This window comes from Mus pahari, chromosome 19 (genome assembly GCF_900095145.1).
Source record: "Mus pahari chromosome 19, PAHARI_EIJ_v1.1, whole genome shotgun sequence".
Taxonomy (NCBI): domain Eukaryota; kingdom Metazoa; phylum Chordata; class Mammalia; order Rodentia; family Muridae; genus Mus; species Mus pahari.
This window is the reverse complement of record NC_034608.1, coordinates 83,183,315-83,207,633: the sequence shown is the minus strand read 5'-3', so window position 1 is coordinate 83,207,633 and position 24,319 is coordinate 83,183,315. Positions and strand designations below refer to the sequence as shown.

Sequence of the window (24,319 nt, the reverse complement as noted above, 5' to 3'; positions counted from 1 at the left end):
TAGGAGAGTGTGAATTCTATGTGAATCACAGCTGATTGGGAAGTAAATAGCTCAGGCTAGAGAAACAACTTCTTCTCTCGGTTGAGTTGCTGGGAATACCCATAAGTGTAAAGCTTTAGCACAGGTTCAGAAGCTAGAAAAACGAGGTGCATTGGGGTCTACAGTGAAGAACATGTGCCAACAAGCAGCTTGGATAATTAAGGATATTAGGTTGTTCACTGTAGTGGATAAACACAGGGCTTGAAAGTCAGCTAGAACTCTGCTTGGCCACTGGCCTAGGCTGTGCACCTTGGACAAGTCACTTCACTGCTCTAAGTCTCAATTTTCTTATCTTTAATGGGGATAATAAGACTTAACTCATGGGATTAAATGAGATAATACTTGTAAAGTGCTTAGTCGGCTGTCTGACCCAAAGTAAGTGCTCCCTAAGTGGTAGTAATTATGAGAAATAGGAGGGTGTAGGGAGCTTGGCTTTAAGGCTTCCTGTTTTGCAGTGCCAGGGTGGCTTCCCATAGCACTGAGGAAGAAGCAAACTAGGCAGTTCCCTATGCAAGGACTCACAGCTGACTCAGCTTGCATCCCTGACTGAGACATCTTACTTCTGGGAAAAGCTCTGCTCCTCCCAGGTCCCTTGAGCAAGGTCTTAGACTTCTCTTCGCTCCCTGTTGACATTACATCTGCTGCTTGTCCTGACTGACTCCCTCAAAGCTCCCTGAAGCTAGAGTGAGGGTGGCAACCGTTGGGGAGGGAAGAATCTTGCATAGAGAGGACCCCTCTATCAAGTTTTGCCTACTGAGATCCACAGTAAATGAAAAAGCAAAAGCAAAAAGGCGGCAAGAGCTAAAGGGGCCTGGAAAGGTTTCGTGTCTTTGCAGTGTGCACTGTCACAAAGATTAATCTCGGTACCTTCATTTTCTGATTAGCTGATCTCAATTTATTTTTTCACACTTCCCTTGTCCTGCATCTCTATATGGAAAAATAGAATAGAGTAATTATTTTAAAAAAATAGATTTACAGAGGAAGGGGTGGAGGGCACTGACCAGCTTGGGAGTCCTTGACTGAGAAATGAGCAGAACACTGGTCCCACTGGGCTCTATGTGCTGAGAACCAGTTCTTAGGACCTGGGCATAGGGAAATGGCACAGGGCAGACCCTTGACAACCATCTTAAAGATGAGTCTAAGTCCTCTCCGTTACATGAGAAGAGAGGTGAGTCCCTGATAATGGTTTGGCATGTGGCCTAGCCACAGATGCTGAGATTCTTTGAGGAAAATAGAAGATTCCAGAGGCAGGAACGTCCTTTAATCCAAGGCCCCCTGCCAAGGGAGAGAATGAAGCAGACCGTGCCGGGGCTCTAGACCCAATCCTTGTAGGAACTCCAGCCTGTGAAGATTTGTAATACAGTCCAAGGGTCAGTGACAAAGGACCTCAAACAGCACCCATACGTTTCGTTCGTTTGATCCATCTGTAAGAAAACATTTCAAAGTATCTCATACTCCATTATTTTATAGATAATATTTTGCAAATATACAGTACAATATTATACAATTTAATTTTAACTCACAAGTGAGTATATTTGCATATAGGTGACCTGTTCAAAAGTTCCATACTGAGCTAGGGAGATGGCTCAGTCAGTGAAGTGCCTACATACAAGCCTGAGAACCTGAGGGTGGATCCCCAAGTACCCTCATAGAAGAGTCAGGCAGGGGTCCAGGTGTATATAGCCTCAGTACGGCTGCGGTGGGGAGATGGGAATCTTTGAAGCTGGCTGGCTATCCCATCTACCCTGTTTGTGAGTGCTAGGCTCAGTGACAAGCCCTGTCTCAAAAACACGGTATACAGAGGTGGAGGAAGATGTCAACCTCTGGTTCCCACACACATGTGCACATGCACGCATGCATATGCACACATGTCTGCGCATGTACACACACGTGATGTCTGGAATGTACTATTTGCTTTTACAACTTGAGGGGTATCTGATCTCTACCTGGGCTAAGGAACAGGTAACGGTCTATATAGACCCTTTTCATTATGAGGTTTGAGCCACTGCTCTGTTTTAGGTGGCCTGGTACTCTAGCTAGAGTCAAAGAGAGCGTTAGATGCTGTCACAGGCATGCCGAAATGCTCAGTGATGGAATGTTGTTTTCCGCTGAAAAGCCCAGGTCTCAGTAAGATTTGGCATGAGCATCTCTTCATTTATTCAGTGTTAGATCATTTATTCAGTGTAAGTATGCTGTTGTGCATCCCTCCCTATACCAAATTCTGCAGTCTCTTCTGGGGGCACATCTGAGGCTAAAGCACCTGGCATACATCCATATGCTGGCTAATGACTCCATGGAGCATAGAAACCTGGAATCCAGAAGGAAGTGTAGTAACTGACAAGCCTTCACTGGAGCTTTCGGCTGGATGCGGGAAATAATGGGGAGATTATAAGGCACCACGTCTATTCAGATTACATTAGCCACTATGAATATATCCTTTGCTTTGAGTTAATTAACTATGCAGATTATTATAGACACTCTGTAACAGTTGCTAGGGTTGTTAAGTTCTCTTATATCAAGAGAAGGGAGATACAAACATGCATCTTTATGTGCACCTGTGCATATACTGAGAGCAGCATAGGGAAAGACTAGGGACTTTCAGCCCTAATAAGGGTTTGGTTTTGTCTGACTGCAATCGATTCTCTCACTGATTTCTTCTGTTGAAACCTTTCCCATGCTTGGTTGAGCCATACTGGCTTCTTTTCCCATGTCTCGGACTCTCCCTTCCTGCTCTTAGGCCGAGTGGTTGGTGCAGTGTCCAGCAGGAGATAAATGGTGTGGCAATGAGTAGAGAAAACCCTGCTGTGGAACTCTTCTTACATTTATGATAAAGAGGAACCAGGTGTTGGCGATAAGTCAGAGGCAAAGACAATCGAGGAGATGGCTCAGGGATGGTTTCTGTATGTCTCACCTGAGCACCATGGTGGAGTGGAGTGCCACTTTATACCAGGCACAGAAGCACTTCTGAGTGCTCCACCAGCCTCGTGTCATGTGACCTGCATCTTATGATAGTCAACTTACTTCTAAGCAATATTCCACTGCTGACACCAGGCTTTTGAACAAGGTTCCTCTAGAACGCTATTAAATTCTTTGAGTTTACTATTTCCCCAAGGTCCTTGAAGTTAAAAATAAAAGATAAGTGGTTTGCAATAAGCACAGATTGCACGGGAGTGAAATCTGGGGCTTTGGAGGCAGGAGCTGCTGCAGAAAGCACATTGAGATTCACACCAGAGAAGGGTTGGGGTGCCAGGTGTTTGGCGTTAGGTTGTGAGGCAAGTCTCACAATTTCTCTGGGCCTCTGCTTAGCAAATGGAGGTGTGGTTATAATAACATCTTTCTGACCACATAAGATTCCTATTTCATAGAAAATAAAGCATGTTAAAATATACTACAATATGAAAAATGTGCTATTTGAGAGGGGGCATTTTTGTGTGAATTTTCAAGCCTGTAACTCTGAGTATTAACTATTCATTTATGCATAACAAATTATCCCCCGACCTATAAGTTTAAAGCCTAGGTATTTATCACATCTCCTAAGAGCTTGGGAGTAACTGCTTAGCTTGGTAGTGAGCTGGTTGAATCTCCTAGGAGGTTGCCCTGAAGTTGTCATGACCTTGTCATTTGAAGACTTGAGTATGGGCTTCAGAATCCATATCTAGTCTCACTGCTGGCCTGTCTTATCTTAGTCTCCCCACTGAGGATTGCCTGGAGATTTAAGTTTATCACTTCATGACTTGTCCTAAGGGGCCTCCTGAAGAGAGGAAAAGAAGAATGGATGGGGGGGGGGTGTAAAGAGAAAGGGAGGGAGGGAGGAAGGGAGGGAGGGAGGGAGGGAGAGGGAAAGAGGGAGGAAGAGAAGGAAGGAGGGTGGGCAAGGGAGGGAGAGAGAGAGAGAGACAGAGAGACAGGGAGAGAGACAGAGACAGGGAGAGACAGGGAGAGACAGAGACAGAGAGACAGGGAGAGAGACAGAGACAGGGAGAGACAGGGAGAGAGTACCCAAGGTAGAAGCTCCTGCAGTCTTTTAACACATAGCATGTTACTGGTTACTCAAATCAAGCCGTCAGTATACACGGGACAAATAGACGGTAATAGGTACCAGGGTACAGCACTCTCGAAAGGCCTTCTTGGAAGATGACTGATACAACCACACGTACAGAGGCCTTGCGGTGAGGGGACTCTGCATGTCTATCTAAGTACAGTTGGCAATGCTGGCTTTGTATTTATCTGAAGAGTATTTGAAAACGCCGAATAAAAATAAGCATTTTTATATTCTCTCCTTTCCATGCTCGCCTCGGATGCTGTTTTCATCCCAGGATGTGACTTTGGGGTATGCCCTATGGGTACAGTTGGTTCTTTGCCTGGTGCCCTTTGGCTTCCTTGTAATCAAAGACCTGGCTGTATGCTCCAGAGTGGAGCTGACTGGCACAGTGGTGCGGGGGCCTTGGCTTACCACTTCCTGACCCAGCAGCCACCGCCAGTTTCTTCCCTTCATCTCCTGGCTTGCCTGCACGCAGAGTGGAGAGGTCTTGAATTTATTGCATCTCCTTGAGCAGTTCCCTTTGTCACTCACAAGGTCTGTCACTGTGCAGCACTGTGCTGCCTGACCTGGTCTTTTCACGAAACCACCATCTTTTCCATGTGTTACAGAATCTCACAGCATCTTATCCACAGGGCTTGTCCTGAGTCCTTCATGATTTATGACACAAATAGACTTTTGAAGGTGTTCTGTTATGGTATACAGCTCTCATGACCAAAATGTCTACTGGGAAAGAAACGTCAACTCCATTCCTAATAGCAACTCTTGTCCTGAGTATGGAAAGTCTAATCTCCACAGCACATCTGGGGCAGCACATCTGGGGCAGCTTGCAGGAGCTACTTGGTTTCATCTCCTTGGAATGAATAATAGTAGTGCCCATGTCCACTGGCATATCTTAACAAATATTGATCACTTTTAAGACTATTTCCCTCTCTGTTTTATTAATTTTTATTTATCTTCTTAGTCCTTGTTCTCACCCCACTATTATAGTAAATGGAAACAGGGCCTTCTATCTTAATAGCATTTGTCTATTTGAAGCCCAAATTTTCTAAAAATGCTTATGTCTTAGTCAGGGTTTCTATTCCTGCACAAACATCATGACCAAGAAGCAAGTTGGGGAGGAAAGGGTTTATTCAGCTTACATTTTCTGCATTGCTGTTCATCACCAAAGGATGTCAGGACTGGAACTCAAGCAGGTCAGAAAGCAGGAGCTGATGCAGAGGCCATGGAGGGATGTTTCTTACTGGCTTGCTTCCCCTGGCTTGCTGGCCTGTTCTCTTATAGAACCCAAGACTACCAGCCCAGAGATGGCACCACCCACAAGGGGACCTCCCACCTTGATCACTAATAGAGAAAATGCCTTGCAGCTGGATCTCCTGGAGGCACTTCCCCAACTGAAGCTCCTTTCTCTGTGATAACTCTAGCTGTGTCAAGTTGACATAAAACTAGCCAGTACAGCTTATAAGATGGCTCTTTCTCCCTCTCTCCCTCCCGTGTGTGTGTGTGTGTGTGTGTGTGTGTGTGTGTGTATCTGCTTAGAAGACAGAGAGCCAGCAACCTTGAATGTCAGAGGCCATCCATCCACCTTGGTTTTGATACAAGGTCCTTCACTGGGATCAGGGACCTACAAATTAGGATAGGCTAGCTGGCCAGCCAACCCCAGAGTTCTGCCTGCTCATGCCTCCTCAGTTCTCCTACCAAGTTTTTTTCACTTAAGGGCTTGGAATCAAAACTCAGGTCCTCATGCCTGTACAGCAAGCAGTTTTCCAACCGAGTCCTGTGCCCAGCCTCTCTGTCGTTATGGCTTAAGTTTCTTATGTGCTAACTTGAGCATAGACGAGGTGGGTTGTCTGTGCTCACTGGAGGTCTGGGGAGGTCTCAGATGATCCTTAGTCTGGGTGGGCTGTCAGAGTTGCCCACCTTCTACTTGGAGTCTGGAGAAACTCAATCCATTGGTAGTGTGGTTGACATAGGCCAGTATCCTTCAGATTGCCTGCCTTTAAAGCTCAGGGAGAGTTGCTGATTCCTTAAGCAACCCCTAGCTATGAACTGCAGTTGTAAAGTCCTTAGGGTTGTTCTAATGTGACAGAGATGAAACCACACCTACACTGAGAATACTCTTGAGTGTGAGAGTCCGGGTCCTATTCAGCAGGCTTAGACACTTCACAGGAGTCATTCCCAGGGCTCACTGGAATGGAAATAAGGTCTTTGTGCTGCATATGTCCTTCAGTCCATTTGGTAAATAGCATGGCAAGATATAGAACATCTCAGAACCACCCTTAGGGGGTAGCCAGGGATGAGAAAACATTGAGTAAAGTCATTAGTGAGGATAAATATACAAAAATATAAGTGGCAAGAAGTGTGACGAACACAAGGATTTCTGACAATAATGAAACCCAAGTACCCACTTTTCACCCAAGCATCCCAAATCAGTTAATGACAAGGTTGTCTTCGCCCTCCACATTCCCTCCATCTCCCTTAGATTTCCCAAGAGACTTAGCTAGACCAAAAACCCGAGTTCCCTGTCTAAGTGTTTTAAACAATAGCACAATGTGGCTGAGATCTCATAAAGCTATATTTTTACTGTCATCTCCAATCTGTAACAGTGCTTGGTAATTACATGGTATTTCCATCTGTAAGGCACTAACCAGCTTATACACTTTAAATCTCCTTCTCCAACTCTTCTGCCAAGACAAGAGATTGTATTGTACCTCATGGCCCCACTGGCCCACCTGTGTCTTACTAAAGTGTCTTTTCTGAAGGGGCGATGCTGGCAGAGTGACACCCACTCTGAGTAAATGTCTGGGGTTTCCACAGAAGCAAGAGTATGAAGGAGCAGCCTTTACTCTGCTACAGAACATTAGCCTCTATCCTATCACCGGTCACTGTGTTTGATTACAAACCAGATTGCTAGAAAGATTAGGAACTATTTTGTCTGTTAACAGATGCAGAATTTTGTTTCTGATGTATTGTCTGCTCCCACCATTTTACAAAGAAAAAAATTGCTGACTCTTTGGCAGCAAATTTCGACATCGTTTTGTTTTCTTTCTAAATATCTGTTCTCTCTTTCTGTAGTCTGCTCATTCCACTGAGAATTTCTTTGGCTATTAGTTTCTAATGTTATGTAATAGCAGTTGTCAGTTTGGGGGCAATTTGATTTTTGTGCTTTTGGGATTCTACACAAAAGTTTTTGTCTCTATCTGTGTTTTGAAGTGAGTTTTTTTTTTTTTTTAATGTTTATTACTAGTGATTTCAGCAAGTCAGGTTTTAAGTTAATGTTTTTGTTAATACACTCACGCATTCTATGAGGAATATCATTGGAACTTTGGTGGAAATTCAATCTGTATGTTACTTTTGGTGATGTAGCCATTTAAAACGTTTTAGTGAAGAGCAGGGCGGGTGCTAGAGAACATGTGCTCTGATGCTAGAAAGGGGGGGTACTGAGGCCAAAGTGCACAAAGTAGCAGGAAGTCGGGGAAATGAATGATCGTAAGGGTTGGGGGAAATCAATCAAAAATAAGCATGCAGAAAACACTACAAAGAAACTTGTTACTCTGTGTGCTAATTAAAAAATAAAATTTCAAAAGTATATATTTATTTATTTATTTTTATAAAATATCTTGGTTCCTCTGGTTCCCTCTCTAAGATTTCCCTTATTAGTGGAGTTTAAATAACTAAATGAATTTCTAAAGCCACACTATCTAGACTTTTACAAAATATTTTATTTGTTGTATATATGTGTATACACACACACACACACACACACACACACACACACACACATATATATATGTTGGTTTTCTGATTCTGCCACATAGATCCAAGGGATCAAAGTCAGGTTACCAGACTGTGGGCGGCATCTCTACCCACTAAGTAATCTTACCACTATCACCCAGTCCTTGTAACAAAGGTTTTATGGATAGAACAGATAGTCTATAGTTTTAATTTTGTACTAGTCTTTTTGTTTGTTTGTTCGCTTGCTTGCTTATTTCTGATCTTGTGAGACAGGGTCTCTCTGTGTAGTCCTGGCTGTCCTGGAACTCATTTCCACAAGCTGGCCTTGACCTCAGAGGTTCACCTGCCTCCACCTCCTAGTACTGGGATTAAGGGTGTGCACCAACACCATCCTAGTTTTAATTTTATTAACCATAGTCTTAATACATTGCTTCAATTAAACCAACTTGACTTCAGCCCATTATGCAAATGCAACATTTATCCCATTAAAATTTGTTAGCATGATTGCATCTTTTAAGTTTCACAGCACAATAAATTGTGTTGAATGTTCCATTTCTTTGTTTTTCTGATTTTGTTATTTTGTCAGTAATGACAACGTATTTAAAATAAAAGTCTTTAAAATGGCAGAATGATGTGATAACACATCCTCACTGATAACTTAATACTTAGATATAATGAGCTCATCTGAGAGATTTCATTAAAAACAGCAAGGTGCCTGAACATCAAAACCAAGACGGTTTTAATCACAGAATTATAGTAATTATACAAATCCTGTGATTTTCATCAGACATAAAAGGCTTCCAAGGGCAGGCATGTAGTTTAAACTTTGACCTAATAATTATGTATTGTTCCAATTATAGTTGAGATTCATTGGGGCCAGAGAAATGCCAGAGAATATATCAGAGAGAAAATGTTATACATTAAACTTTTATAGAAAATGGATAAATAAACAAGTTTTGGTGGTATGGGGATATTAGGAAGTAGCTTGTCTCCCAGACAGCGGGAAGGACTCTCCCATGTGTGAATGCAGAATGAAGCAGGTGCATGATGAACAGGACAGTGTGCTTGGATCCTCATCATATCCCAAGTAAAGAGAATGACTGTGGGACCTTTCTACCAGGGGATCTGGACGTGCAAATTGTCTAGATGCCTTCTCATCAAGACTGGAACAGAATATTAGGAAAAGAAGGGGTTATTGGCCCAGAACCTAGGTTGCTGTGGTTAGGCAAGGATACTATAAAAATAATTTCATAATTATAGGGATTATTTAAAATGCTATTTTCATAAAATAGCAAAATGTAGGACTTCCTTGATTTTAAGATACCTGGTATGTAAGGATACATACAGGGTGGTTTGTGGGGAATTGCAGGCTGGTCTCCAGTCGAGCTGAGGTCTGAACCCCAATGGTCATAATTCACCCTCATGACACAGTAGGCGTTCCCTCAGACTCCTGGAACTCCGGCCCCTGCCTAAGTACCACCTCCCACAGCCCCTACAAGAGAAGCATGNTCAGTGGTCACGTAAGCAATGGCCCAAGCTTCTGACCTTCAGGCTAAACTCCTCCCCAGTTACCTAGCAACTGTGAAGACCATAAAAAGGGCTGTTCAGCCCCCACCTCGCTCTCTCACTCCTTTGTTCCTTTACCTCTCACTTCTCTCTCTTCTCTCTCCTCTCCCCTTTCTCTGTCTTCTCTCCTCTCTCCTTTCTCTTTCTCCTTGTCTTCTCCTGTCTCTCTCTCTCTCTCTCTCTTCTCTCTTTCTCCCTGCATTTCTATAATAAAGCTCTTAAACCATAGAGTCCCTGCTCTGCTCCATCAAGGCCCGCTGCACACTCTCTGCTCATTGTTAGGAACTTCTTCCCTATCCCCTTTTCCCACAACCCTGGTGGCTTTAGCAAAGTAGCTCCAGGGGGGTCCCCATCGGGGCTTCCCCTTCTTCACCCCCCCGCCGCATGGGTCAGAGGCAATGCCCACCCGGGGCCAAGTGGAAAGTGCCTGGCAGTCTCCCCATGCCTGACTGACCAGAGAATAGAGAAACTCTGGCGGGGCATTGGGCATATTTTTCCTCCCCCACTTCTCCCCCCCCCAGGCCTCCCTTTTATTTTATTTTGTTCCCTACAATGGTTTTATCAAAATATCTCTAAACAAAAATATTTATTTGATCTGTTTTGGTTGGCCCATTGATTAATTTATGGCCATGATGATGAGGATGATTTAAAAAGAAAGAACACCACAAAACAAATGTATCAAGAGATGTTGTGTGTCATAGAGGAGAGAGGAAGGGTAGCCTAGGGGACATGGAAATAGTGAGTCGGTCTTGCTCCTCCTTTATTACAAGGATTCGGTGTCGGGGTGCAGTCACTCTAAGAACTGATGACCAAGAAAGATGCAGAAGTCCTCACAGAGATGGGAAGAAGTGTGTTCAGTTCTGACAAGAAACATCTTATCTCTATTCTTCTCCTAACCCATGCCTTTCTATGGTAAAGCCCTCACTGACACTAACAGGACTGGTTGGGAACTATGATGGGACAGCTATGTCAGATTCTAGATGGGAGCTGGTGGGACAGCTATCACAGATCCTTCTGATCATGTCATCATTGACATTTTGTATTTGCTTCTCTGACCTTCTGGGTACCTCCCTCCGGGTTGATCCGAAAGCTTGAGGTCTATTCTGATGGTTGATGGGTGTGCCTCAGAGGAGAGCATCCACAGCTGACTGCAGACCTCTCCCTGCTAGACAGACATTGGTGGAGAAATTGCTGCCAGTAATTGCAGAGTCGTGGAAGCTTTGCTTTTGAGCATTAGAATGTAGGTCATTATGAAGAGTCACAACATACAGAAAAGTAAAAACAAGTAAAAGAAAAAGAGCAGCCTCCGTTCCCAATACAAGTACTGTTTGCATTTGGCAGTGGTTCCCACCCATCTTCTGGTCCTTTTGATGGACACTTGTGTTCTAATTAATAAAACACTCACACTTATCTATCTGCCAGAAACACTTTCCGTAACTCTTGGGGCACGGGCCAGTTGTCTACTGGTGACCTTAGTGAACGAGCCCTCAGCGTCTTAAGTGGTGGGTTGCAGCTTCATGTGACTAAGTGTGGAGTTCGTGAGAAATTCAGCACGAGTGAGGTTTCTAAACATGCAATGACCAAAATGGCTTCAAAATCAAGTGCACAATGAATCCATGTGTTTCATTGGGAGATTTCACTGCAGCCTGGGTTCTCAACATACAACATGTACTTATCCCTGTTACATGCCCCACAGCACACAATGCCCGCAACACCTCAGTCCATGCCCCACAGCACACAATGCCCGCAACACCTCAGTCCCGAGTCCTGTTATGAACTGCCCTGTTTTTATTGTACAATGCGTACCATCTTTCCACTCTGGTAGATACATGATGTTTTGATTGTAGTTAACAAAGACTTCTAGTTTCTCCCCTATTGTTACTCCTCAGAATGTAAGTATTAAATTAGTGTATCTTTGGATTTGATTGGGTTGAATAATTTGTACATGAGTTTTCCATTTGGATTTTATAAATGATGGATAAACAAATGTTGACTGGGGATTAGGACATTTTCAACTATTTCTGAAAAAGCTTTAAACATCTGTTTTTCCTTCCATAAGTACACAAAGTGCTTTTCTTAGCATTGGCGATTACAGAATCAAAATATTGATCAGTTCTGCAAAACGATGTAGATGAACTGTCCATCCTACAGTATCAAATATTCAGCCAAGATTGAATTATGTCAAATAACCACGTCCATGTCATTAACATGCACAGTTGCTTAATCTTTAATAAATGTCGACATTAAATATATATAAATGAATTGCTTTAAAATAAATGTATAATTTATCCTGAGTGAATATTTGATTTGTGTGCTTATTTTATATACCTGTATACTCTAGATCAAGCGGGAATTTTTCAATGAGAAATGTTTACGTCTGAATGGAAATGCTAAGCATCTCTGTCCTTTGTGTCTTCCCAGGTTCCCCCTCTTCTTCAGCATACCAGGAAGGCTATGATGGGAACGAATGGAACTTGGAGGCTCCACTTGACTGACTGTTTCTGTCTAGAAAATCTTCCCTTCTAAGCAGGAGAGCCGTCTCATGTAATAGTTGACTTCTAAAGGCAGGCGGCCATGTTCTAGAAGGAAATAGATGAAATTGGTTCTGGGGACTTCAGTGGCACTGTGGTCTAACCAGAAAAGCCCGTGTTGGGGGCCCTTGTGGTGCCCTGGGATGTTGCATACTCTGGACCTGGATGCATGGCCTGCACCTGAGTGAGAATGGTCCGCCGCGGGCTGCTGGGGTGGATTTCTCGGGTAGTGATTCTGCTGGTGCTGCTCTGTTGTGCCATCTCTGTCCTCTACATGTTAGCCTGCACTCCAAAAGGCGACCAGGAGCAGCTGGGACTGCCACGGGCCAATGGCCCCACAGGCAAAGATGGCTACCAAGCGGTGCTGCAGGAGCGCGAGGAACAGCATCGCAACTATGTGAACAGCCTTAAACGACAGATCGCGCAGCTAAAGGATGAACTGCAGGCACGCAGTGAGCAGCTCCGCAGTGGGCAGGACCAGGCCAGCGATGCCACCAGCCTGCGCTCAGGCTGGGACCGTGAACCCAAAGCCCAGGCTGATCTGCTGGCCTTCCTGCGTGGGCAGGTGGACAAAGCCGAGGTACATGCCGGTGTCAAGCTGGCCACCGAGTATGCTGCTGTGCCTTTCGATAGCTTCACTCTGCAGAAAGTATACCAGCTGGAGACCGGCCTGACCCGCCACCCTGAGGAGAAGCCAGTGAGGAAGGACAAGCGTGATGAGCTGGTAGAAGCCATCGAATCAGCCCTGGAAGGTCTAAACAGCCCCGTGGAGAGCAGCCCCCAGCAGCGTCTTTACACGGCTGCAGACTTCATAGAAGGTTGGCATGCTTGGAGATTTGGGGGGTGCGGGACAGGGATTGAGGAACTGAGAAAAAAAAAATCTAAAGTATCCCAGAGCCTGAGCATGTCTCAGCTACAGACATGTCTTGGCAGAATTGATTGTGAAGTGGAGAGGGGAAGGTTTTATGAGGAACACCAAAGGTGTGTTTCTTTTCAGAAACATCTGTTTCTTTTCACTTTCCTTGGAAACTGCATTAAATGCAGTTTAATTATTCTATGTTAGAAGAAGGTAGAACTTCAAGCTTTGGTTGGTAAAATACTTGTCTGGAAGGCATGAAGACGTGGAATTCAAATTTTCCATATCCAGATAGGCAGGAGACTGTTTTAGTAAAGGATCTTGTATGAAAAAAAAAAAAATCAGATGGGGCTGGAAGGATGGCTCAGTGGTTAAGAGCACCGACTGTTCTTCCAGAGGTCCTGAGTTCAATTCCCAGCAACTACATGGTAGCTTCACAACGATCTGTAATGGGATCTGATGCCCTCTTCTGGTGTGTCTGAAGATAGCAACTATATATATATATATATATATATATATATATATATATATATATATATGAAATAGATCTTTAAAGAAAAAAGAAAGAAAGAAAAGAAAAAAATCAGATGGCAAGCAACTGAGGGAGACACCCATGCAAATGATCATATACACCAACCCACTCCCGAAAGAAGAGTTAAAACAGCATATAAACACAAACTCTGAAGTCCAAGGACAATATTGCGCAATTTCACTGTATCCTTTACCCTAGACACTTCTAGGACCTGGTTTGGATTGTGAGACCTAAAATAATTCACAGCACACAGCATTTCCATGTGCCAGAGCCTGCTGGAGTATACTGCACAGACACTATGTACTCAGGAGGACCCCATACAGGAACGAGGAAAAGGAACCACTTGTTAGTTATTGGAAAGTCTGGTGTATAGAACACAAGTGACAGAGCCAGGATTCAAACCCAAGAAGTTGGGGGGTTGAGTTGGGGGGCAGGTCCTTAACTACACTGTCACTATGTGCAGATGTCGGAGCTGACAGAAATGAGAGGAGTCACTCACTTCATCATTGGCATGAGTCAGTCTGAGACTTACTGCTTCTATCTCTGTTTCTTTAGGAGATAGCTCTCCTCATCTAGTTTCTTGGAGGGTTTGTCATTATCTTCTTGCTAATGGACATATTAGTACTGGTTCAAAAACCATCTACTAATTTTGGGAAAAGCTGTTGAAAGCATTTAGCCCCATGACTTGATCTCTGGATAGAATCTTCTTCAACACAGCCAGGACTGTAGCGGTGTCTATTTAACTGGTACCCTTTTCTGTCAGGAAGTCAGGCCATTGCCCCCAGGAAAAGACAGTTTCTCTTTAGTCAAAAATTCTCTCAGGCTGGGTGTCAGTGTTTGCATTGGAAGTAAAAGGACCTGAGTGCAATGTCCTAGAATCTCCTGCACATACACATACCACTACCACACACACACACACACACACACACACACACACACACAGTCAGGAATGATGGTGCACACTTGTAAGCCTAGTTCTAGGGAGGTAGAGACACATCACTGTTGCTCACTAAATGGGCCAGCCTATACTATTGGGTGAGTTCCAGGCCAATGAGAGACCTGGACCCCTATATGCATGCATGCATGTACACACACACACACACACACACACAAAGAGAGAGATAGAGAAAGACAGACAGACAAACACACATACACACACACACACATACGCACGCACACACACAAAGAGAGAGATAGAGAGAGACAGACAGACAGACAGACAGACACACACACACACACACACAATCTTTTATTATCTCTTCTGTTCACTTTAGGCACTTGGCTATCTTGTGATTTTTTTCCCTTTATTATCTTTTTACATTCATGAACTTTTAATATAGAATCATTTTTCACATATCTAGAACTATATGGAGAAATCACTTGTAAGACTAATCTTTTGCTGAGAGGTTATTTTTTTTTTAATTAATGTATTTGAGATACAAAAAAAAAAAAAAAATCCATGGCATCCGCAGCCACTAACCAGTGTAATAATAAGCACATGATGAGTAATCAGGAAGAGTTCAGGAAGAGGTAACAGCGCATCTGATGGTGCTTTAGTTTATGAGGTGCTTCTACATATATTATTTTACTAGCTGACCCTCAGGGGATATCATTAAACATCTTTTTAAAGACACCACTGCTCTGCCACGCTCTCCTGGGTATGCTATGGATTGCTGCCCACATACAAAGCAATTTGAAAAGAAGTTGATTACAAATCAATGCCTGCAGCTTGGAATGTTTGCCCTTTTGATTTCCAATCTGCCTTCGTTTTTGAAATCTCCATCTGCTTTTCTTTATCCCAAATCTTGATACGTAAGGCCAGTCTCTTTTAATCAGCAGTGACACTAGCCTGGGTTTTCTTTGCTCTGAGATTTGGCTGTCTGTTAAAGATGTTCTTGCCCAAACTGCCCAGGGTTGATCCCATGTACAAAATGCAGTAATATTCTGAGAGAGACCAATTCACATGTTGCTTCTGAATTTGGTATTAAACCTCAATAATAACTCTTCTGTGTTTTATAAACGAAGACAAAACACTTTAAAAGCATTTGTGTATAACTGATACTTATAAATAGATCGGGTTATTTAACTTTTAAGTTGTTATCCAGAAAAGATGGGGGGGCGTCTTTTATGGTTACAGGATATGAAACACTTGATAGCAGAAGACGCAGGAAGTAGGATTTAAGTCCAATGTGTGGAATAAACTGAAACAGTATTCTCTCAGAACGGAGTGAGATCCCTGTCACTACAAGAATCAAATGGAAGACCACTGAGCTCGATGTGGGAATTCTGGTTCTTGTTGCAGAGAGGTGGTTGGAGTGAATTACACTCGATCTTCTCAGTCTCAGCTCACTTTTCTTCCATCTACACCTATTCAAAGGGAAAGAAGCACATAGGAGATTCCAATGTGAGATGGGTTTTCTACAATGAGTTTGAGCAGTAATAGGGACTTTGCCAGCAGTAATATATTTTAAACAACTTATTTGCATTTCTAAACATTACTGCAGTGAAAATGATTTTGTCGGATGTATGAGACTTGGGTAGCCCAAAGTTGGAGTCATTTAGCAAAAGTCCGTGGGAAACTAAATTAAACAGAAGTGTTCTGTGTGCTCAGGATTCAAAGGAAAGTCAGCAAAGCTGCCTGCTCCTGAACTAGCAAGGTAAGGATGGGGTTGCTTACCAATGTACTGTTTCTTCTGTTGCTGTGACTAAATACTGTATAAGAAGCAACTTGAGGATTTGGTTGGGCTTCCAAGTTTTAGGAAGTATAGTCTACCACGGTGGAAATAGCATGATAGGAGGCAGGTGGATGCTCCTCATTCCATATTTAGTGGAACAAGATCTTCACGTTTAGTGCATACAAGAACTAGGCTGCAACTATAACAGTGCAAGACCCGCCCCCCAGTTACACACTTCTTCCAGCCAGATTCTGCCTCCTCAAGTTCCACAACCTTCCAAAGACAGCACCACCCACTGGGGACTAATTGTGTAGAGATATGAGGCTATGGGGGCCTTTCACATCCAAACCACAGCTTGTTCCAAAGAATAAAAAAACAATAAAACCCCTGGGATGGAATGGTTCCAGGTAACAGTGATATAAAACTTAAAGCTGTGAGGCAGGCAACATAAGCATGGGGTGCTATGTGACTTTCAATGACTTCCTTAAACTCCTTCTGAGAATTTGGCCTGCTCCTCTGTAAACAAGAAACCCGCTGTGCATGACTGCCAAGGCCCTTCCTAGACCCAGGTGGAAGAATGTTCCACCACCCACAGTGCTGGGTAACCGAGGATAAGTCACCTACCCTATAAAAGGAGGAACTGAGAACGAACAACGATGGCATCTGGCATGGCTGTGACAAGTCTGTACCTCTGTAGAGCATGCAGAGTGAGAATATCACATTTCTGCCCATATAATTTATTACCTATAGGATTTATTATTTGTCTCTAAACCCTAGGGGAGCAGTAGTTATCTCTTTTATGAATTAGCATTATTAAGCCATATTAATATATATGATTTGAGCGGATAAACCAAACAGCAGACCACGCCAAGGTGATTCCACGTGAGAGGTTTATTAAGCAGGGATGGGGAGCAGCAAAGCAGGTAGAAGAGTAGAGAAGAGAGAGAAAGAGAAGGAGAAAAGGGGAAAGGGGGGAAGAGAAGAAGAGAGCGGGGTGAAGAGAGGAGGAGAAGACGAAGAGAGCGAGGAGGGGGTGATCCCCTAGTTTATACGGAGAATGACATCACACCAATGAGGGTGGGGACTGAGCCAGGTGANTTGTGGGATTGAGGGTCGTTGTCCTGGCAACGCAGGTCTAGTGTCACATGGTTGGGCCAGGCCTTGGAGTGTCCTGGTGCTAACAATCTCTCTGTTCAAACTGTCTCATAGGCACTGAGCTTTGTGTTGAATTTTCATTTAATAACATTACATTTTGCAACCATTTGGGGAAAGAAGTGAAAATCAGGCAGTGATCCAGCGCCTGCCTCAGAATGTCTAACTGTTCATCTCATTTCCCTACATTGTATTGCTTATCCCTTCAGAGGAAGGTACAAATGTCAATTGTCATTTGTCTTTGATTTTATGTTTCCTTAAGAGGGTAGTAGATCATCTCTTTGGATGTCTTTGGATCATCCCACAAAGCAATTTACCTTTCTAAATCTTCTACAATGCAAATGTCTGACAGTGGGATCCATATGTGATCTTTCAGCGTCTATTGTCCCAATAGGGTTGTTAGTCACTAGCCTGTGATGTTCTCTTCCTGCAGCTACTGCAGTGGCATGGCAAAAGATTTCAAACACCAAATAACTCAACATGGGGATGTGATGGAGCTGAGCTCTGAGTCATTAGAAAGGTTTTGCGGGTACTGCGGTTTGAATGTATCCCTCAAAAAAATTCAAGTGTTGACAATGTGACAGTCTTGATGGATTGAGCACGGAAGGGAAAAGCCTCAGGGATGTGATTTAAGCCTTTAGGAAAGACTTCTGGAGCTCTCGGTAGCTGCCCTTCCACCTTTACTATATGAGGACATAGCACACAATCTCATGCACCCCCCCCCACATGCATGCACACATACATGCATACATGAAAACGCACACACACAAACACACACACAAGATGCATGCATGCAGACACACAAGCACACATGAGGATGCAGGACTCCACAGACAGTAAACCTGTAGCAATATCATCTTGATCTTATAGAAGTCCAACAGTGTAAAGAAGGACATTTCTTTTCTTTACAAAAAATCCGAAAATTGGGGATTTTCTTGTAGTTATGAAATTGATTATGAAAAAGGCTATACTGAGATAGATGCCTTTTAAAACCAGGCAATTTGGAGGTTGCTATAAAACTTTGCAACAGGTTGTTCAGTCAGTCCGGACCTGTACATTACAGTCAAGACATTGGGGAGCATTTGAGGTTTGAGGTCCATTGATTATTTGCCACCATGTGACTTCAAGGGGACACTGTGAAGAGTTTGTTCAAGCTTGCCTTGTCGTGTCCCCTGTAGCTCTAGGTCTGGATTTTAGTAACCCACTGATAAGCAAATACGCCAGGGACTCTCCTGGGCAGGAGTGAAATACTTCCTTTGACACTCACATCAATGTCTTGCTCCTTGTCAGCCACCCAGAGAGGAAGCAGAAATGGTAAGACACATTGTAATTAGTTGCTATGGATCTGGAGATCCAGGGGCAGAAACAGGGATCAGTAGGGATTCTGAACCCTGGGTGACCCTTGGCTTATTTTTAGGGTATTGTGGTAGGCACGAAGATGTGGTAGACACAAGAGCAAAGTATGACAGGTCTTAAGGTATACCTCAGAGTCCTAAGCCAGTTTCTAGAGGAAATTGAAGACATAGATCTCTTGATATTGCTTCTGCTGGAAGAGGAGTAGATCTGTGAGATATCAGGTTCCTCTTGTCACTCAGTCATCTATTCTCTCTGCTCTCAAATCTTATTTGTTTGCTTTAATTTCCTACAAGAAAGATTAAATAATACACATTCTGGAATTAGAGATAAGAGGCTTAAATGCATGTAAATACTCAGAGTTACATGTGGGTGAATTCCTCCTCCAATGATGTGAAGGAAAATAGCTTTGCTTTCTTTCCTGTGTGCAGGAAGCCAACGTCTAGGCCACCCAGACCCTCCAACTAGGAGGGTTCATGCTACAAGTATATATGGCTGTTGCACAATTGTTTGACGTCCTACATTTTCATTTTGTTCTAGGCTTTCCAGAATTGTGTCTGATCCTATCTCTCACATTTAGATGGTGGGAGGGGACAGTAAAGAAAGGACATTAGTATCAGACAATCAGCTGTACAGTTCTAACACCTTCGCAGGGTGTCAGCTCCACTGACTTTGAAGGGACTGAAAAACTCCATTGACTTTGAAGGGACTGGAAAGCATGGGACCTGTACAAAGGGTATATTCTGTTATATATAGGGAAGAAACTGGTGAAAATGGCTTTCTATTGGTATTAGTAATCTTATTATCCTTATTTGGGGTAAATTAGTTCCCATTAAGCTTTCAAAAGTGAGCCTTCACTGTTCTTGACTTAGGTTTTAATAGATAGTGAGAGAGAGTCTAGGAGGTGGCTCAGTGGAGAAGCACTTCTTTACCATGCATGAAGGATAATGTTCTAGTCCTGGCATTATGAAGAGAAAAGGGAAAAGAAAAGAGGAAGAGGAGGGAGAGGGAGGGAAGCCATGAGGAAGGAAGAAGAGGAAGAATGGAAATGGGGAGAGAAGAGAGAAAAGGGAGATTGGAAGGTAAGCAAGGAGAAGAGATGAGGGGATATGGAGAGAGAAGGGCTGGGGAAGGGAGGGAGAGTCTAAAAGGGATCTTGTGATACCATGGGAGGACCAGGATGGAGAAACATTAGGTCTCTGTGGAGGACAGGGGAACTGGGGCATAGCAGAGGTTGAAAGAAGATGTGAGAGGTAAGGGCCAGGGGAGCAGGCAAAGGGTACCTTCGTAAATGTGTGTGGCTGGACATGTGCCAGGCCGGCTGCTCAGACCTCAGCTTGCTAAATCACCCTGGATGGGAAGTGTTGCATCTGGGAAAGGAGTCATTTTGAGCTTGGCCTCTAGCTTCTCCAATTAGGAAACAGATTGGGTCCCACCCTCAGACTTCATCAGCATGCATATATGGATTGCCTCTTCTGTGTGCAGAATGTCCCAGCTGTTTGAGAGCTAATAAAGGATAAAGCCAGTTGTCAGCCTTAAAGTCCCAGTAGGATGTTTATGCAAAAAGACAGAACTCCAAGTGAGGGAGACTTGAGCAGAGGGAACTGACCCTTGGTGCCATGGGCTTTACAGCTGGTGTGGTTTAGTAGCTGAGTAGTCAAGGGAGAGGTTGAAGGTGGCAGGATATGAGCTGGGCTTAAAGAACAAGAAAAGGGGAACCACAAGAGGGACGATGAATTGGAATCTAAAGGTTGCAGACAGTGGAATGCCAGACTTCTGGCAGACAGACTGAACAAGGGGCTACAATGATGCTGATGACCGTCCTCACCATCATGTAGGCCCCGAGAGTCACTGGACTGTATATCCACGAGCTTGAGGGTAGGGCACAGGGATGCTTTGCATCTGGAAGCATGCTATAGCTAGAAGACTTTGTGTTTCAAGGAGGCAGAGGCTAGGCTCTTGAGCCCAAATAGCCACTTCCTCACAGCTTCTTCCGGCTTCTAGTGTTCTGCCAACTGCAGTATCTTGAGGACCCCTGTAACTAATTAATGATAGTGATTGCTAAGGTTTATTCCAGCTGGTTGTATGTTTGAGCACATTCTGACATTCCAGAAACCCAATCACATGTAGATTCCTATTTTCCTGTGATGTGAAGCTCTTATTTTCCCCATTTAGTCCAGAGAGAAACTGAAATTGGAAGAGGCTGAGAACCCTAAGGATGCACAGCTGAAGAGCACTGCACCAACATCACAGACCTAGGGATTCTGCTGCCTTTGCTTGGAAGGTGTCTGACTAAATATACTCAATTACAGATTCAGAGTGATGTCAGACAATCTTTCTTAAAACAGTGGTGGGACTTGAACACATACCGGGGAGGGGTCTCATACTTGTGACTTGTATACACTTCCTTGGGAAGCAGTTTTGTTCAAAAGCAGAGGAAAAATGTATGTTGGGGAGACAAATGGAAATAGGCACAGAAAAAAATTACACTGAAGACAAAGTCATTAGCTTTATGTTGTTTTGTTTGCGAGGGTTTCAGGCTAGCCTCAAACTCACTACATCGGTGAGAATGACCTCAAACTCCTCATCCCACTGTTCTGCACATTTGAAGATAATGATTCATTATTTTAATCAAAGGAAGAACCTGTAATGCCATCCTATAATTTATTTTCTATGGCCCTAACAAAATACCACGGACTGGGTAACTTACAAATGGTAGAAATTTGTTACACAACTGGAGCCAGGGAAGTTCAAGACAAAAGAAATTCTAGCCAAACCCATTATGTCAGGAATGCACTCTAAAGTCAGGATTACTGACTCATTCTTAACTTGTCTACTGAAGATGTCATCTCCTGTACTGGCTGGTTTTGATGAAACTTGTCACAAGCCAGAGTCATCAGAGAGGAAGGAGCCTCAGTTGAGGAACCTCTATGAGATACAACTGTAAGGTACTTTTCTCAATGTGTGGGTATGGGGCCGTGAAAGGCAGCCTGTTTTCTGGTTGAGCTGGGTTTAAGCCCCGGAGACCCAGCAGGTGTTCCTGCAAGGAACAGAAGGTGTTCACCATGCTCCCAGACACTAGGCTCCTGATATGAGGGCTCAGCTCTCCATAATTCTGTGGCCATCAATCACTTAGGGCAATGCCCCAAGCCCGTCACAGGTAGAAGACATGACTACAGATCACATAGCCTCAAGACAGATCTCCATTTTAATGAGGCACCTAAAGGCCTGAAGGGCTTAGCCAATCAAGCACTCCTTCCCAGACACTCCTCCCTGCAAAAGGCATTTAACCTTGGGCCTGCCCTGAGAAAGTGGGGTACGGTTTCACTCATCACAACTCTCCACCATGACAATAAATGCCTTAAAACCAAGGACTGTATGTTCTCATCAAGGCCTTGGGGAACAATGGAGCAGGTCTTCCTTTAATCTTTCACAGGAGGCCTCTCTTTGTTCTCAGCCAGGGTCTCCACCAAACCAAGCCACCAAACACTTTCATCCCCTCGGAATCAGGCAGAGCTCTCTCAACCCCCTCTTTTCCTTTCGTGTCCCTCTTTTCCCTAGTGGGCCCACACTCTGTTCTTAGCTCTTCTGCGGCATCCAGCTGTGTCTGCAGTACTCAAGAGTGAAAACCTGCTGTCGCTGGCCTCCTTGCAGCCCAGGGGCCCAGTAGCTGAACTCTGGCAGTTCCCCAGGGACCTCAGACTGCGCTTCCCCACCCCCAGAGAAGGGTCCTGTGGCTTCTTTAGGACTGTATGTGGGACACCATTCTAAGCCCCAAGTGAGGGAGGGCCCAGCCATTGTGGTGCCATCCCTGGGCTGGTGAGTCTAGGTTCTATAAGAAGGCAGGCAGAGCAGTCCACTCCAAAGCAAGCTAATAAGCAGCCCCTCTCCATGGCCTCTGCGTCAGCTCCTGCCTCCAGGTTCCTGCCCTGTGGGAGTTCTTGCCCTGGTTTCCTTGGGTGATGAATGGCGATGTGGAAGTGGAAGCTGAATGAGCCCCTTCCTTGCATTTTGGTCATGGTGTTTCATTGCAGCAACAGAATCCTTAACTAAGTCATTCCCTAATGTTGTTACGATGACGGATTTCAGTGTGTTTTGGGACACGCTGTAACACCACATGAGGTGACAGTGGGATCAATAAAGGTTTGCCGGAGCCTTGACATAAGATGCTTTATTTAAACTGGTTGGACACTTTCTCGGAGTGATTGCAGAGCTAAAGGAAAAGAAAGCAGAGAAGATACTGACTGAGAACACCTCACAAATGTCTGCTCAAGGGCTGGGTGCCTTGTTGGTCAGGTCCTGAAGGACAGAGTCAAGATTTCCATTGCTGCCATGGTCTCCGAAGCCTATTTTACCTCTACTTTGCATTTGAGGTCAATTTCCACTCTAGACAGCCCTGGGGGCTCTCACCCACCCACCCCTTTGCAGCATTGCTTCCTGCTGCTCTTTCCTTCTTTCTGTCTGCCATGCTTATCATGGTGTGCACATCACGCCCTTCCTCCTCCACAGCGTGCCTCACCAAGAAAGCCCCGGGTCTCCATCTATGCAGCAGTGTATTCAGTTTCCTCTCTGAAGTATTTTCTGAGCCTTCCGGCTGCTAGTCTTTTCCTCATTCCTCCTGAAGTAGTATTTAGGTGTGAGGTCATCGCCCGAGTTTCTTCAGCTAGTTTATCGGTCCTTTGTTCAAATTGAACTGGCAGCTCATACTTACTAACAGCTTTTAGAAACAGTAATTGAAAAATTAGATTTCTCTGTTCAGTGATTAGGAGAAAAAAAGGATTTCTTTTTAAATCCTTGCATTTAGAGTTAGACTGGCTCTTCCCCCCACCCCCTAAGAAATACTTCTACCTCATTAAATTTTGCATGGAAACAGAAGTGTGAAACTCCCTCTTTAAGTAATAACTTAAAGCCCATTAATTTCTTTATTGGCCTGCATTTTGCCACAAATCAACCATTTTGACTCACACCTCACAACCTGGCCTCTTCCATTTGCACAGTTCACCAGCTTAAAAGAAATGCATTGCATCGATTTCACTCTGGAGTTTTGTTATGGTCACATCCCCAAATCTGGAAGACCATTAATAGAAGATTTACTTAGAGAAAATTCATCTCCTATGATCTATGACCTGGGGCAAAGGAATGCCCCCAGTTTTTGTGTAATCAGAGTTTGAACTTTCAGTGACAAGAGGAGGGAGGACTTATCTTGCTCAGAGACTAAGAGACTAAGTGAATCCTGGCAGGAAACTCTGGTGGGGCAGATTACATCACAGAGGCTTAGAAGCAAAGGGGAAAAGTGCCCATGCAGTGGAGGGTGCTCACCATTCTTCTGTTTGTACCACCTGGACCTCCATTCTATGGGAAAGTGCCACCCAAACCTGGAGCTGCTGAAAGGCCCTTGCAGACACACAGAAGAGCTTTGTAATAATCTCCTAGATACTTCTTGATCTAGTCAAAATAACAATCAAGGTAAACCACTGTGCTTCTTTCTTAATATTGTAGGGTTTTCTTGTTTTGGTTGTTGTTGTTGTTCTTGTTTTGTGGGTTTTTTTTTTCTTCCCTATCTTGCACCAGGTTCTTATTCTTTGGGTTTTAAGGTTGTAAATACTAGCACTTAGGTTTCTTCTCTCAAATGCTGTGTTCTTACAAGGGCGATGTTTTGTTTTGTTTTGTTTTGACCATATTCTTATTTGTTCCCCATCTCCTCTCTCCAACTCACTTAACTTCATCCTCTTTTACTCTTAAAGGAAGAAAGGCAACAGGAAGAAAGATAAGGAGGGAGGGAAAGAGGGAGGGAGGGAGGGAGGGAGGGAGGGAGGGAAGAAGGAAGGAGGAAGGAAGGAA

The 24,319-nt window shown here is 44.0% G+C and overlaps 1 protein-coding gene across 5 annotated transcripts in view; it reads left to right on the top strand.

Moving 5' to 3' along the window:
• The window catches only part of Csgalnact1 (chondroitin sulfate N-acetylgalactosaminyltransferase 1), a 334,708-nt gene that overhangs the window by 230,260 nt on the left and 80,129 nt on the right, over positions 1 to 24,319 (top strand). For 4 of the 5 annotated variants that reach the window (XM_029532248.1, XM_021219074.2, XM_029532247.1 and 1 more), the window contains one exon: positions 11,801 to 12,728. In XM_029532248.1, coding sequence (XP_029388108.1) covers positions 12,101 to 12,728 — 628 coding nt within the window. In that variant the 5' untranslated portion in view covers positions 11,801 to 12,100. Of the gene's footprint in view, positions 1 to 4,569; positions 4,616 to 11,800; positions 12,729 to 24,319 lie in introns of those variants that run through there. The other variant, XM_029532250.1, reaches the window with a different exon arrangement.